Source organism: Notolepis coatsorum, assembly GCF_963971535.1.
Source record: "Notolepis coatsorum genome assembly, chromosome: 1".
In the NCBI taxonomy this organism is placed as follows: Eukaryota; Metazoa; Chordata; class Actinopteri; order Aulopiformes; family Paralepididae; genus Notolepis; species Notolepis coatsorum.
Window position 1 is genome coordinate 260091586 of NC_140165.1, and position 15702 is coordinate 260107287.

At 44.1% G+C, this 15702-nt stretch overlaps 1 protein-coding gene across 1 annotated transcript in view; it reads left to right on the plus strand.

The window, feature by feature from the left end:
• Positions 1-15702, plus strand: part of LOC311224787 (HHIP-like protein 1) — a gene marked incomplete at its 3' end in the record, with an annotated part of 110239 nt that overhangs the window by 60841 nt on the left and 33696 nt on the right. Inside the window, 4 exon segments of the mRNA XM_084309908.1 lie at positions 2137-2277; positions 12915-12989; positions 14141-14267; positions 14912-15057. Coding sequence (XP_084166034.1) covers positions 2137-2277; positions 12915-12989; positions 14141-14267; positions 14912-15057 — 489 coding nt within the window.

The following is a 15702-nucleotide window of genomic DNA, read 5'->3' on the forward strand; positions in this document are numbered from 1 at the left end:
TTTCCTTCTTTCTTTCCTTCTTTCCTTCTTTCCTTCTTTCCTTCTTTCCTTCTTTCCTTCTTTCCTTCTTTCCTTCTTTCCTTCTTTCCTTTTTTCCTTTTTCCTTCTTTCTTTCTTTCTTTCTTTCTTTCTTTCTTTCTTTCTTTCTTTCTTTCTTTCTTTCTTTCTTTCTTTCTTTCTTTCTTTCTTTCTTTCTTTCTTTCTTTCTTTCTTTCTTTCTTTCTTTCTTTCTTTCTTCTTTCTTTCCTTCTTTCCTTTTTTTTTCATCTGGCTAAATCTATAATATAATATATAATATAATATAGATGCCTAAATCTATAATATATGAGACATCATCCATCCCCTCATACAACCCTCCATTCATCCACCCATCTGTCCATCGATCCATCCGTCCCTTATAGAGATCTATGGCTGTAGTGTCTACATACTGTATTAAATCAATCTGTCCATCCATCCCTAATAGAGATCTATGTCTGTAGTGTCTACATACTGTATTAAATCAATCTGTCCATCCATCCCTAATGGAGATCTATGTCAGTAGTGTCTACATACTGTATTAAATCAATCTGTCCATCCATCCCTAATAGAGATCTATGTCAGTAGTGTCTACATACTGTATTAAATCAATCTGTCCATCCATCCCTAATAGAGATCTATGCCTGTAGTGTCTACATACTGTATTAAATCAATCTGTCCATCCATCCTAATAGAGATCTATGTCTGTAGTGTCTACATACTGTATTAAATCAATCTGTCCATCCATCCCTAATAGAGATCTATGTCTGTAGTGTCTACATACTGTATTAAATCAATCTGTCCATCCGTCCCTTATAGAGATATATGTCTGTAGTGTCTACATACTGTATTAAATCAATCTGTCCATCCATCCCTAATAGAGATATATGTCTGTAGTGTCTACATACTGTATTAAATCAATCTGTCCATCCGTCCCTTATAGAGATATATGTCAGTAGTGTCTACATACTGTATTAAATCAATCTGTCCATCCGTCCCTTATAGAGCTCTATGTCAGTAGTGTCTACATACTGTATTAAATCAATCTGTCCATCCGTCCCTTATAGAGATATATGTCTGTAGTGTCTACATACTGTATTAAATCAATCTGTCCATCCATCCCTTATAGAGATATATGTCAGTAGTGTCTACATACTGTATTAAATGAATCTGTCCATCCGTCCCTTATAGAGATATATGTCAGTAGTGTCTACATACTGTATTAAATCAATCTGTCCATCCGTCCCTTATAGAGATATATGTCAGTAGTGTCTACATACTGTATTAAATCAATCTGTCCATCCGTCCCTTATAGAGATATATGTCAGTAGTGTCTACATACTGTATTAAATCAATCTGTCCATCCATCCCTAATAGAGATATATGTCTGTAGTGTCTACATACTGTATTAAATCAATCTGTCCATCCATCCCTAATAGAGATCTATGTCTGTAGTGTCTACATACTGTATTAAATCAATCTGTCCATCCATCCCTAATAGAGATCTATGTCTGTAGTGTCTACATACTGTATTAAATCAATCTGTCCATCCATCCCTAATAGAGATCTATGTCAGTAGTGTCTACATACTGTATTAAATCAATCTGTCCATCCATCCCTAATAGAGATCTATGTCAGTAGTGTCTACATACTGTATTAAATCAATCTGTCCATCCATCCCTAATAGAGATATATGTCAGTAGTGTCTACATACTGTATTAAATCAATCTGTCCATCCATCCCTAATAGAGATCTATGTCTGTAGTGTCTACATACTGTATTAAATCAATCTGTCCATCCGTCCCTTATAGAGATCTATGTCTGTAGTGTCTACATACTGTATTAAATCAATCTGTCCATCCGTCCCTTATAGAGATCTATGCCTGTAGTGTCTACATACTGTATTAAATCAATCTGTCCATCCGTCCCTTATAGAGATCTATGTCTGTAGTGTCTACATACTGTATTAAATCAATCTGTCCATCCGTCCCTTATAGAGATCTATGTCTGTAGTGTCTACATACTGTATTAAATCAATCTGTCCATCCATCCCTTATAGAGATCTATGCCTGTAGTGTCTACATACTGTATTAAATCAATCTGTCCATCCATCCCTAATAGAGATCTATGCGTATGGAGTTCGTAACATGTGGCGCTGCTCCATCGACCGCGGTGACCCCGTGACCCAGAGGGGGAGGGGCAGGATGTTCTGTGGTGATGTCGGACAGAACAAGTACGAGGAGGTGGACATCATTGTTAAAGGTATAACATATAAGATTAAATATATACCCTCATTATTAAAGGTATAACATATAAGATTAAATATATACCCTCATTATTAAAGATATAGCATATAAGATTAAATATATACCCTCATTATTAAAGGTATAGCTATGAGATTAAATATATACCCTCATTATTAAAGGTATAGCATATGAGATTAAATATATACCCTCATTATTAAAGATATAACATATAAGATTAAATATATACCCTCATTATTAAAGATATAGCATATAAGATTAAATATATACCCTCATTATTAAAGGTATAGCTATGATATTAAATATATACCCTCATTATTAAAGGTATAGCATATGAGATTAAATATATACCCTCATTATTAAAGGTATAACATATAAGATTAAATATATACCCTCATTATTAAAGGTATAGCTATGAGATTAAATATATACCCTCATTATTAAAGGTATAGCATATGAGATTAAATATATACCCTCATTATTAAAGATATAGCATATACAATTAAATATATACCCTCATTATTAAAGATATAGCATATACGATTAAATATATATCCTCATTATTAAAGATATAGCATATAAGATTACATATATACCCTCATTATTAAGGATATAGCATATACCATTAAATAAATAACTTCATTTTTAAAGGTAAAACATATAACATTAAATAGTTAACCTCATTGTTAAATGTATAGCATATCAAATTAAATATATAACCTCATTGTTAAAGGTAGACCATATAAAAATAAATATATAACTTAATTGTTAAAGGTAGAACATATAACATTAAATATATAACCTCATTGTTAAAGGTAGAACATATAACGTTAAATATATAATCTCAATGTGAAGCAAATTATTATTATGTGTTAATTGCCTTCTATTGTAAAAGGATTGTAACATAACTTAAAAACTAGACCTTCCCCGACTTCTGGGGCGCCTGCCTTGCCTCTCTTGCACAGCTCAATGAGGAAATTAATGGAGCATGAATTAAAAGTGAAATTAAAACATAAAATAGAGATTCAGAATACCCCATGCTATCCTCTCTCCAGGAGATAACTAATGTTCTTATGCTAGTCTCTCTCCAGGAGATAACGATAGGTTATGACTATAACCAAGTTCTGTTAGTAATGGTGACGCTCGGCGTCACTTCCGCACTGTACCTCGCTTGTGCACGCGCACTGAATAAAAATTCCACAATGTACCTTTACATCCCAATATCCGTCTGACCACACCCCTATCAGCTTACCTTCATAAGCAGGTGTGTGGCCACCCACTCGCCTCCTTCCCAAGCTTTCACCACAAGGTGAGATCAAGGGCTGCAGCGGCGTCGGACGCCGAGCGTCACCATTACTATCGTTCTGTATCGTAATGGATCTCACTCGGCGTCACTTCCGCACAAGGGAGGCCGAGGGAGAGCCATCGGCCGACAAATACACCCCGCTGAGGCCCCCCACAACCATCAGATCAGGGAGGACCGAGCCCCCCCGGGAGGGCGACGGACCCGACCGTGCGAAGAGGCACTCAAGCAACTCAACGCACAGGGTGAGCAGACCGTGGCCTGACCCCACGACTACACACACGCACAACCCGCATGCCACCCGGGAACGAACGGAGGGAACAACCTCGTTACTGCCCCCAGAAATCACGGGGTCAAGAGCAAACCCAACCCCGTGGCAAGGCCGTAGCAGCGGAGCGCGAAGGAAGACCCAGACCCACTGAAGGGACTGGATCCCCTGGAAAACGGGGGCCCGGAGAGGTCAATGACGCCAGGCATCAAGACCCCACCAGGCGGTCACTTAGTGACACCACCCCCCACATCGCCAGCGTATTCGGATAAGGCCCCTCCAAGAGCGGGCCCTTTTCCCTCAATAGCACACCGCCTGGCACACTGACCCTGCAGAACAGGCAGTCAGCATGGCCGTAACCACACAAAAAAGGTTAACCAACGGAAGCAGGCAGCGCACCGGGGAAAACCAGGCAACAGGCTGTAACCTGAGCCTGGAGCACTGCGGACGAGACAGGCGCCAAAGGAGTTAGCTGAGAACAGCCCCCCCTGGCGGAAGGGGCGTATGCTGGCGTTGTTGCATGACCAAGCCTCCATTTAAAAAAAACCCACCCAGAGGGGTTGAGGCAGAGAAGGCTGACATGATTGGCAGACGTCATGAACGTGCAGGGGCACCCTCAACCGGGTAACCCGGGAGTTGACACTGCTCCAACACACCAGGGAATCAACCACCTTGTCGTTACCCAATGCGGTGGTTGTTCCTATAACCCCTCAAGAAAAAACTCCAAAACACACCTGCGGATACACACTGGCTATACCGCAGTACAAGTGTTTCAGTTTTCAAAAGAGGGTTATTCCAGGCCTACGGGTCGACGAACATTACTTCGGACCGGGCCCGGCGGCACGGGAAGCACAGGGTCACCAGAGGAGGTCCAAGACCACCCCAACAGGCCCCTCTTCGCCACGCGTGAGAGAGGAGCGAATAGAATGGAGAACCAGCCCTAAGCACACCGCACTTGGTATTCCCAGGCGGTCTCCCAACCAAGTACTAACCAGGACCGAACCTGCGTAGCGGCCGAGATCTGACGAGATCGGGCGTGTACAGGTTGGCACGGCCGTAAGCCATTACGGTAGTGCAGAGTACAATATGTACCCAACAAGGGTCTCCATAGCGCCTAACCCTGTGACACCCGGACCGACGTGGTATTTTCCCCCCCGAAAAAAGCACAAGTCCCTCAGGGTACCAGAACAGCAGATCTGCATCCCTGGCGGACAACGGGTTAACTGACCTGGACCAGCGTGACCAGGCCAGTCCCGTGTCCTAACCACGCCGACCTGCACACTCCAGGAGAGGGGGCAGGTATGCGTGTCGATCTAAAACATGAAAAGAGGGCACCACCCAGACGGTCCTCATTTAGACCGTGCTCAGTGGCCCACCCCAAGGGCGTGAGACCCCTCTACCTATGTTCAGATCTATTCCGTTAACATCCCCCAGATATGAACGAGAATTCATCGAGACAACCTAGTAAACTGGCGCTCGGAAGAGACAAAACTCCATCCCAGTTGCCCTATAAAAACGCTGTTTTAACAAGCAACCAAGGCGCACTTAGCCCCTGTGTGACCCTGAACAGAAACACACCGAGCCAGCACTATGTATGCGTCGAGACCCAAACACATCAATGGATAGTCTATCAAGACACCAAACATTGTTCCTCCAAGTCGCCTGGGAGAACGACACGGAGCCGTCGTGCTTCATGTACCTTCCTCTTTTTATTCCAAAAAAGAAAGAACACAGACTGACATGAATCCCTCATGACGCAGGCTGAGGGTAAATTCTTTTTACATTTTTACATCCCACCACCCTCCCATAGGGAGGAGACGGAAATCCCCAGAGAGACTTCCCACGCGAGCTGTATAGATTGAAAAGAATATATTGCAACATTTGAGCTATGTAATATTTGGATTAGGGCTCTCCGAGGAGGAGGCACTGAACCAATACACTCAATAATCGAATTGAATCGAATACACACACAATAGAGCAGAACTCCTTTTCGAAGTTCTACTCATCTTGACAATCTGAGGAGGAGGCTCCCTCACAGGGAAGGAGAGTCCTAACTCACAGACGGCCCGAGTAGGAGCTTCGTGAGGAGGAGCCCTGACCACTCCCTGAAACAGATCCATCATATGGACCTGAACAGCACACGGAAGTCTTACCAACAGAGACGTGCACAGTGACGTACTCTATGGCGGGGGAATTTCTGCGGTGCACACGCCCAATATTCCAGGGCGTGGGACCAGGAAACTCCCTCCCACCCCCCCCCCCCTCTTACCCTGTAACGTGCCGAACAGCAACGTGACAGGAACCTTGAAGGACAGGAGGTTTTAACCCCTGACCAATCAGAAAAGGGGAGGAAAGGATTACCAGTACACCCCTTTACGACCCCACACCCATGATACGATGTAATGACAAAAAAGAGTATGACACAGTCATAGTCAGTTACATGAAGCGTCTAACAGCTTCACACAGCGCATGTGCCAACCTGCTATCTGATTTTTACTAAGGAAAAAACACAGAATAGAGAGGGCCCCCTTAAGAGCCCCGGTACCAGACTTACACATGTGCTTCTGTGGCCAACCCAACCCAGTTGTAGATCACAAGATACACACAACCCTTTACCACCACAAAAAATGGCAATACACTCTACAGAGGAACGCCGTTTTTCCATAATGAGAGAATACACAATTCTCGATTAGTATCGGCCACAGGCCCTGCTAAGCACACACGAAAAGTGACCAAACAATCTTTTCTTTCAGGAAAATACAGTTCCTCAAGCAGTTTTAGCACAACCCCAGCAATCAAGCTAAGGGTTACATCGTATCCCACCACACAGTGACACAATATATTGTAACAACATGTCTGAGAGGAGGGTGAGGAAGTCCCCAGGGAACCGGGGGGAAACACCCCTCCTACCTAACCCTTAATACGGCCAGTTGAACAGGTAAACCTGTTAATATGTGAACACACTGTTCATTGTCATTACAGGCTGAGAAAAGAATTCATTCTTCACTCATATGTCACTAAGCATAGCTTTATAGGTTAGTTTAATCCCCTTAATTGTGAGTACACGGTACATGAACACACATGATGTTTCTCAACACAACAAACCAGATCATTTTCACATCTGTAACAAACAACCCGATTTGCATGGAGAAGCTAATACCAGTGACAAGACAATTCACACATAACTCGCGTCGTATCCTAAATGTAGTGCAACAACACTCGTTTTGGAAAACATCGTTATTACAAAACATTTAGAAGGGAAAGAAAGAAGAAGTGTTCAAGGTCTGGTCAGGACCTTTCCTACCGTGAGCGCAGATCAAGCGAACTGCAGTCTCTAACAAGGCACCGATAGTAACACAGCATCTGTGTTGACGACACGGGCAGCGTCGTTGCTCTATCCCGCCGCTACGGTTCTCCTTGTTGACGCAGTCCTCGCCGGCCGGCTCTGGGTAGGTTCGACTAACATCCTCTGTCAAAGATGACGTCGTAGTCAGAGTGTTTTAAGGCATGTTATAGTCATAGCAATGTTCCACAGTGTAGCATCAAGCTAACAGCCGCTCTCGGCCGATAGCAGCAAGCTAACGTTTCCTAGCCTAGTGACACAACAGGCTAGCGCCGCAGCTAACAGCTGACTGGCTAACAGGTAGGCCACAACTAGCACGCAAGCTAAGCAGCTATCACCTGAACTTGTACCCAACGATATAACAAGCCACACTCAGACAGGCCGCCGTTCTGAAACCCTCCTCACCTGTTAAGAGAGAAGAGAAACGAGATGTCAACACAGTTTACAACGGTGATTTTACCATACATCCGACGGAGCCAGCACAAGTCCCATCTGGGCTGTAGCCGACTTGAACATGGAACTTCCGATAACGAACATCCATGCCCACATTTCCTCGTTTAGGATATACTCTCATTTGCATATGAAAGATGGGGCCTATACGGTGACAGAGAAGCATCCACTCGTCCAGAGATCCTGGGATCACCAGTTACTGGTCGTGGCCCACTAGTTGCTATAATGGGCTTCAAACCAAGATCCTCTGCCGTCGCCTAAAAGGCTGAACAAAGGACCCTAATCTGGGGCCGGTTTTCGTAAACATTGTCAGCTAGCCCCCATAGCACTAACAGACAAGTGGTGCTCGCAAGCAAACATTACTCACCAAACCTGGAACCCACCGCTTCTCACAACAGTCGGTGCGTCCTACAGTCCAGCTGTGTCGCTGGAGGGTTTTACCCCATCCAGCCGCAGCAAGGAGGACTGCAGTTGGGAGGCATGTCAGCGGCGTGAACTCCCAATACGAAAAAACCGGTGGAGGTGTAGAATGATCATCATCTTCCAGACACTCCAGTACGAAGACAATATCGCCGTATTTTCTCGAAAATAGTGAGAGAGAAAATAAAGATATGATGTCAACGTATCCCTTGTTTTCCAACTTTCTCCTACTAACAACCTCGTCAAGTGGGGATCTACCGAAGGCACTTCCTTGTGGTGAAAGCGAAGAAGGAGGCGAGTGGGTGGCCACACACCTGCTTATGAAGGTAAGCTGATAGGGGTGTGGTCAGACGGATATTGGGATGTAAAGGTACATTGTGGAATTTTTATTCAGTGCACGTGCACAAGCGAGGTACAGTGCGGAAGTGACGCCGAGCGAGATCCATTACGATACATAACTAATGTTTTTATGCTATCCTCTCTCCAGGAGATAACTAATGTTTTTATGCTAGTCTCTCTCCAGGAGATAACTAATGTTTTTATGCTAGCCTCTCTCCAGGAGATAACTCATGTTTTTATGCTAGTCTCTCTACAGGAGCGAACTAATGTTTTTATGGTAGCCTCTCTCCAGGAGGAAACTAATGTTTTTATTCTAAACTCTCTCTATGAAGGAGCTCATGTTTTTATGCTAACCTCTCTCTATTGCCTCTTTTCCATTGCATAGTTAGTACCTACTCGACTCTACCCTACTCTACTCGCTTTAGGTTCCTGGTATTTCGTTGCTTTTCCACTGCAGGTAGTACTCCGTTTGTCTCCGTGAGGCGGGGCCGCTGGCGTACAGCATGAGCTCCGTCAGCATAGCTATGTCCGTGGGGGCTTGGAGCAAGCCAGAGTAAAACACAGTTTTCAATCAATAACAACATTAACCAGACTCTCGGTGTGTTTATTCCGCTAACGCTAATGTAGGAGCCATTTCATTTGATTTAATAGTTTTGACTAAATAGCGCCGCCACTGGTCGCCTCGTAAAATGGCACCATGGTGCTCCTATTAATTATGGCACAGCTGTGTGTAAACGCACGCCAGACGAGAAACAGTTTTTTAACCGCTCGCTTGCTACACACACACACAGCGCAGATGGAATGAATGAAAGACTGAAAAGAAAGACTTTGCTTAGAATCATTATGAGTTTATTTGAAACCCTTTTGCTGCGCCTGTTTGTTTTGAAACCTTTTTAGTACAAGTCTGGAGCCTGTTTTGTTTCACTTGTTTGCCCCGTTATTATTTGAAACTTTACGCAACTCCTTCCATAAAACTCAACCGGTTCGAACCCATCGGATGCAACTATCAACAACATCAAACAGTGAGTAACAAGACAGCCCAAGTCAATGTGGTGTGAGCGCGTTGAAGACGTATCCTGGCTTAGATAGGCAAATTGAGCCTACAGCTAACGTTAGCTCTCGTGTCTATTCCGCTAACGTTAACATTACCTCTCGTGCAGTGGCGGCTGCTGGATTTTTCTCCACTAGGGGCGCTATACCAAAACATTTTGCAAACATGTACCACGCAACCGACTCATGGCAAGACGTGAGCAATTCGACTCACGCTCACGGCAATGAATCGGCTCTTATGAACGAGTCGCTCAGCTGTTACTACAACAACACACAACAACCAGTCAAATAAAGTACAGTCTAATTCACAACTTGAAACTCAATATATAAATAGAAAAGTTAGAAAGAGAGAGAGAGAGAGAGAGAGAGAGAGAGAGAGAGAGAGAGAGAGAGAGAGAGAGAGAGAGAGAGAGAGAGAAGCGTTAGCTGAGTGGCTGAGAGAGAGAGAGAGAGAGAAGCGTTAGCTGAGTGGCTGAGAGAGAGAGAGAGAGAGCGAGCGAGCGAGAGAGAGAGAGAGAGAGAGAGAGAGAGAGAGAGAGAGAGAGAGAGAGAGAGAGAGAGAGCGAGAGAGAGAGAGAGAGAGAGCGAGAGAGAGAGAGCGAGAGAGAGCGAAAAAGATCGCGACTCACCAGCTAAGACAGAGTATTGCAAATCTACCTTGTTGTTGTTGTTAAATTGACAGCAGAGCAGGCAGCAGGGCTTGATAAAGTATATATCCACTCCATGGCATTGTCCATTGTGCATGTCCCTCCACACTGCATCCATATATAGCTTATAGCTCACAAGTACTGTGTGAGATAACAACAAATAGCTGCATCTCACAACAGCATAAACTCACTTTGTTTAATTGAAACGTGGTGGGCTTGATAAAGTGTATAATCCGCTGTTGATGATGTATATCCAGACCACTGTCCACTGTCCAGACTGCATCCGATCCGCCATATAGCTTGTTAGCTGTTAGCACCACAACAAGACAGTACTTGATTTCTTTGTCCATTTCCGCGTCGAACAGACTGCAAACTACCTGGCGTTCTATCGCCATGCTCTAAGACAAACTCTAACCTTAACCAACTTTGAAAGAGTGCCTAAGCTTAACCGTCGAAAGAACTTGCAGTCACGCTCTAAGACAAATAGCTCGCATCTCAGTCACAACAACACAACTATCTCGACCACCAAGCTAGAATTGGAACATAGAAATTGGATTCGGCCAATCAGAGATCGTCTCCGCGAAATGCTGCTACGGAAAAAAAAACTGACGTCGGCCAATCAGAGAGCGTCTCCGCGAAATGCGGCTACAGAAATTCTTGACGCTGCTGCCTAGACCGCTTCAAATCGCGCCCGGATTCCAACATAATAGTCATATTTCAACGCACAACGCGTTACGCACTGATTGGCTGCGACGGATACAGCGATCAAACAGTGACGCGCACTCAGAGCGCTATTGCGTCTAGCCCGGGCCAAAAAAAAAAAAAATAAAAAAAAGTGAGTCACTTCCTGTTCAGGAAAACGAGTATTTTTTATTTTATATATTAACGTTATATTGTGCATTGGAAACACAAACATACTTAAAATGAGTAAATATTATTCATTTTAAACATGTTTATATTATTTATAGGGCTATAAAACAAAAAACAAACAAATATTTTTTCTTGTTCTTCTCTCATATAACCAGGGGCCTGAGGGGGGGCGGCGCCCGAGCGCCCCTAGTGGCGAGCCGCCACTGCTCTCGTGTCTATTCTGCTAACGTTAACGCTACCTCTCGTGTCTATTCTACTAACGTTAACATTAGCATTAGGTAATAACCGGTTTAAAATGGATGATGATGATTACCTCACGTTGTGTCTATTCTACTAGCTTTAACGTTACTAGTACAAACAATCAATAGCGAGTTATATTGATCTGTGCACGCTAGCCAAATGCTAACGGTAAAACGCAATCACATAAGCTAACAAATTAGCAATCTTTTTGTGAGAGTAAACTCTCCGCTCTGTGGTAAATTGTGTTGATGTTGGTTTTGTTTCATCAATAAATGAGGCAGAATACACAGTGAATGTATCCTTTTTTGTTTATTGCACTTGTTCCTGCTGCAAACAAATAATGAAATCCTATGCGAGGCATTAAAGATGGCGGCTTTCTGTTTTTGTGCAGATGCTCCAACGTGTGACGCTTCTCTCTTCTGACCAATCAGTGGTCTGCAGTGTTTCACGTCACTTTTTTGGTACCAGTTCTACTCGCTTGGAACCTCGACAGAGCAGGGACTAAAAAAGAATCCAAAAAGTATCCGGTTCCAGGTATTTTGGCAATGGAAAACCGAAAATGCTGAGTAGAGTAGAGTCGAGTCGAGGACGTACCATGCAGTGGAAAAGGGGCATATGAGGGAACTAACCTCTCTCTATGAGGGAACTCGTGTTTTCATGCTAACATCTCTCTATGAGGGAACTCGTGTTTTTATGCTAATCTCTCTCTATGAGGGAAGTCATGTTTTTATGCTAACCTCTCTCTATGAGGGAACTCATGTTTTTATGCTAACCTCTCTCCAGGAGGGAACTCATGTTTTTATTCTCTCTAGGAGGGAACTAATGTTTTTATGCTAACCTCTCTCTATGAGGGAACTAATGTTTTTATGCTAGCCTCTCTCTAGGAGGGAACTAATGTTTTTATGCTAACCTCTCTCTATGAGGGAAGTCATGTTTTTATGCTAACCTCTCTCTAGGAAGGAACTAATGTTTTTATGCTAACCTCTCTCTAGGAGGGAACTAATGTTTTTATGCTAACCTCTCTCTAGGAGGGAAGTCATGTTTTTATGCTAACCTCTCTCTAGGAGGGAACTAATGTTTTTATGCTAACCTCTCTCTAGGAGGGAACTAATGTTTTTATGCTAACCTCTCTCTATGAGGGAACTCATGTTTTTATGCTAACCTCTCTCTAGGAGGGAACTAATGTTTTTATGCTAACCTCTCTCTATGAGGGAAGTCATGTTTTTATGCTAACCTCTCTCTATGAGGGAAGTCATGTTTTTATGCTAACCTCTCTCTAGGAGGGAGCTAATGTTTTTATGCTAACCTCTCTTTATGAGGGAACTAATGTTTTTATGCTAGCCTCTCTCTAGGAGGGAACTAATGTTTTTATGCTAACCTCTCTCTATGAGGGAAGTCATGTTTTTATTCTCTCTAGGAGGGAACTACTGTTTTTATGCTAACCTCTCTCCAGGAGGGAACTAATGTTTTTATGCTAACCTCTCTCTATGAGGGAACTAATGTTTTTATGCTAACCTCTCTCCAGGAGGGAACTAATGTTTTTATGCGAACCTCTCTCTATGAGGGAAGTCATGTTTTTATGCTAACCTCTCTCTAGGAGGGAACTAATGTTTTTATGCTAACCTCTCTCTATGAGGGAACTAATGTTTTTATGCTAACCTCTCTCCAGGAGGGAACTAATGTTTTTATGCTAACCTCTCTCCAGGGGGGAACTACGGTTGGAGAGCTAAGGAAGGTTTCAGTTGCTACGACCGCAAGATGTGTCAGAACTCCTCTTTAGGTGAGACCATACCTGTCTGTCTGTCTGTCTGTCTGTCTGTCTGTCTGTCTGTCTGTCTGTCTGTCTGTCTGTCTGTCTGTCTGTCTGTCTGTCTGTCTGTCTGTCTGTCTGTCTGTCTGTCTGTCTGTCTGTCTGTCTGTCTGTCTGTCTGTCTGTCTGTTTATCTATAGACATGTCTGTTTCTCTGCCCGTCCGTCCATCCGTCTGTCAACCAAAGTCAGTTTAACTGTAACAACATCATGCATACCTTACATCCTTCATATCTTTGTTTGTACATTTACATTTACATTTAGTCATTTAGCTGACGCTTTTATCCAAAGCGACTTACAAGTTCTGTACGACAAGTCATCAGGAAGGGCACAACTCTATAAGCTGAGTAACAATGTTCATCAAAGTGTTGAGTGCTACAGTGTAGGTTAGTATATTAGGACAAGTGCATGACAGTAAGGTCAGTTAAGGTTATATATATTTTTTCATATATTGATTGAAGAAGTGTGTCTTTAGTCGACGGCGAAATATTGGTCGGGTTTCAGCTGTCCTAACTGTGGTGAGAAGTTCGTTCCACTATTGTGGGGCAAGGACTGAGAATAGCCGGCTTCTCCTTGATGACCCTCCCGGAGCTCGGATAGGAGTGGGTCTGAGACGACCAGAAGATGCAGAGCGTAGGGGTCTTGAGGGTGTGTAGTTAGAGACCATTGACCGGAGGTAGGCGGGAGCCATTTCCTTTGCAATGGGGAGCCAGTGCAGGTCTCTAAGAAGTGGGGTGACATGGGCTGACTTCGGTAGGTTTGAGATCAGGCGGGCGCGGCTGCATTCTGAATGAGTTAAATAGGCTTAGTGGCGGTGGTCAGAAGGCCAGCAAGCAGTGCATTGCAGTAGTCGAGGCGAAAGATGACTGCTGCCTGCCTGCCTGCCTGCCTGCCTGCCTGCCTGCCTGCCTGCCTGCCTGCCTGCCTGCCTGCCTGCCTGCCTGCCTGCCTGCCTGCCTGCCTGCCTGCCTGCCTGCCTGCCTGCCTGCCTGCCTGCCTGCCTGCCTGCCTGCCTGCCTGCCTAGTGCCTACCCCTACAGTGCAAGCTACCACTGTCCTCCTAAACCCAGTCACTGTAACCTAACCTCAGTCAATGTAACCTAACCGTATCCTGTATTCCAGATGACATCCTGCCTATCTTTGCCTATCCCCACAAGCTGGGGAAGTCAGTGACTGGAGGCTACATCTACAGAGGCTGTCAGATGCCTAACCTCAACGGCCTCTACATCTTTGGGGACTTCATGAGTGGGTGTGTGATGATAATCTACAGTTTGTAAAACATTGATGATGACACACATTGGTTTATATCCACAGTTTTAGCGACAGATGGCGGAGCTCATTGGTCAGTCCAGATTTGCAAGGGATCAAAAATACTTAATTAATAACTGACTGTGTCAAATGAGGACCAACTTCCAGACCTGTATGCAGTTAATGATTAGGTGGAAAATATTAGGAAGTGGTTATATCGTTATATGGATTTTTTTGTATGAACTGGACCTTTTTGTCTGGATAGTTTTAAATCAGTGGTCAAAGGCAAACACAGGCCCATCCTCTATACTTTATCCTCTATACAATTATTTACTTCTGTTGCCAAAATGTATTTGCATCTTTGTGGTGATGCTGATGGAAAAAAGTGTGTGTCCCTGTGTGTCTCTCTGTGTGTGTGTCTTTCTGTGTGTGTGTGTGTGTGTGTGTGTGTGTGTGTGTGTGTGTGTGTGTGTGTGTGTGTGTGTGTGTGTGTGTGTGTGTGTGTGTGTGTGTGTGTGTGTGTGTGTGTGTGTGTGTGTGTGTGTGTGTGTGTGTGTGTGTGTGTGTGTGTGTGTGTGTGTGTGTGTGTCTGTCTCTCTATCCATGTTTGTGTGGTGTGTGTGTGTGTGTGTGTGTGGTGTGCAGCCGTCTGATGTCTCTGAGAGAGAACTCTACCAGTGGTGAATGGGACTACAGGGAGGTGTGTATGGGCAAAGATCAGACCTGTCGCTTCCCTAGACTCATCAACAGCTACTACAAATACATCATCTCTTTCGCTGAGGACGAAGCAGGTAGGACTGGAGAGTCTGGGCGTGTCTGTCTGTGTCTGGCTATTTGTGTAAAAAAAGATAATAATAAAATAACGAAAGATAAAAAAAAATTTATACTTAATTTTATTTTATGTAATGTACTTACAGTAGTATACTTTAGTATACTTGTTATGTATTCAGAAAGTATAATTTGAATATTCAAATTTAAACCACTTAAATGTAAACACTTGTGGCGGCTGGGTGGCGCAGCGGACTAAGCGCTCGTCACCAACGCAAGAGACACTGGTATCGAATCCAGCTGTCAGCGTTGCCTCCGGCTTGGCCGGCCGTCATACTGGCTCGATTGGCAGAGTCAGCGGGAGGGAAGCCGGTGGGTGGGTCCGGGTCGTTGTAAACAGCGACTCCTACAGTTTGGTCGGGGCGCCTGCACAGCGAGGGAAGGATCTGGAGGCGTGAATACTTTTGGCAACCAACATGCCCTTCCGCATTGCTCTGATTGGCCGAGCGCGCGCATGCGCATTAGCCACGACAAGCTCCTCAGAGGCAGCAATACTAAGCTCCCCTTAACGCAATTTATACAAATGGAAGTATTGATTACGCCGTAACGAATCATTAAAAAAATATACCGTTAACTGGAATATGTTGTTTCTTTACACATATGTTGGA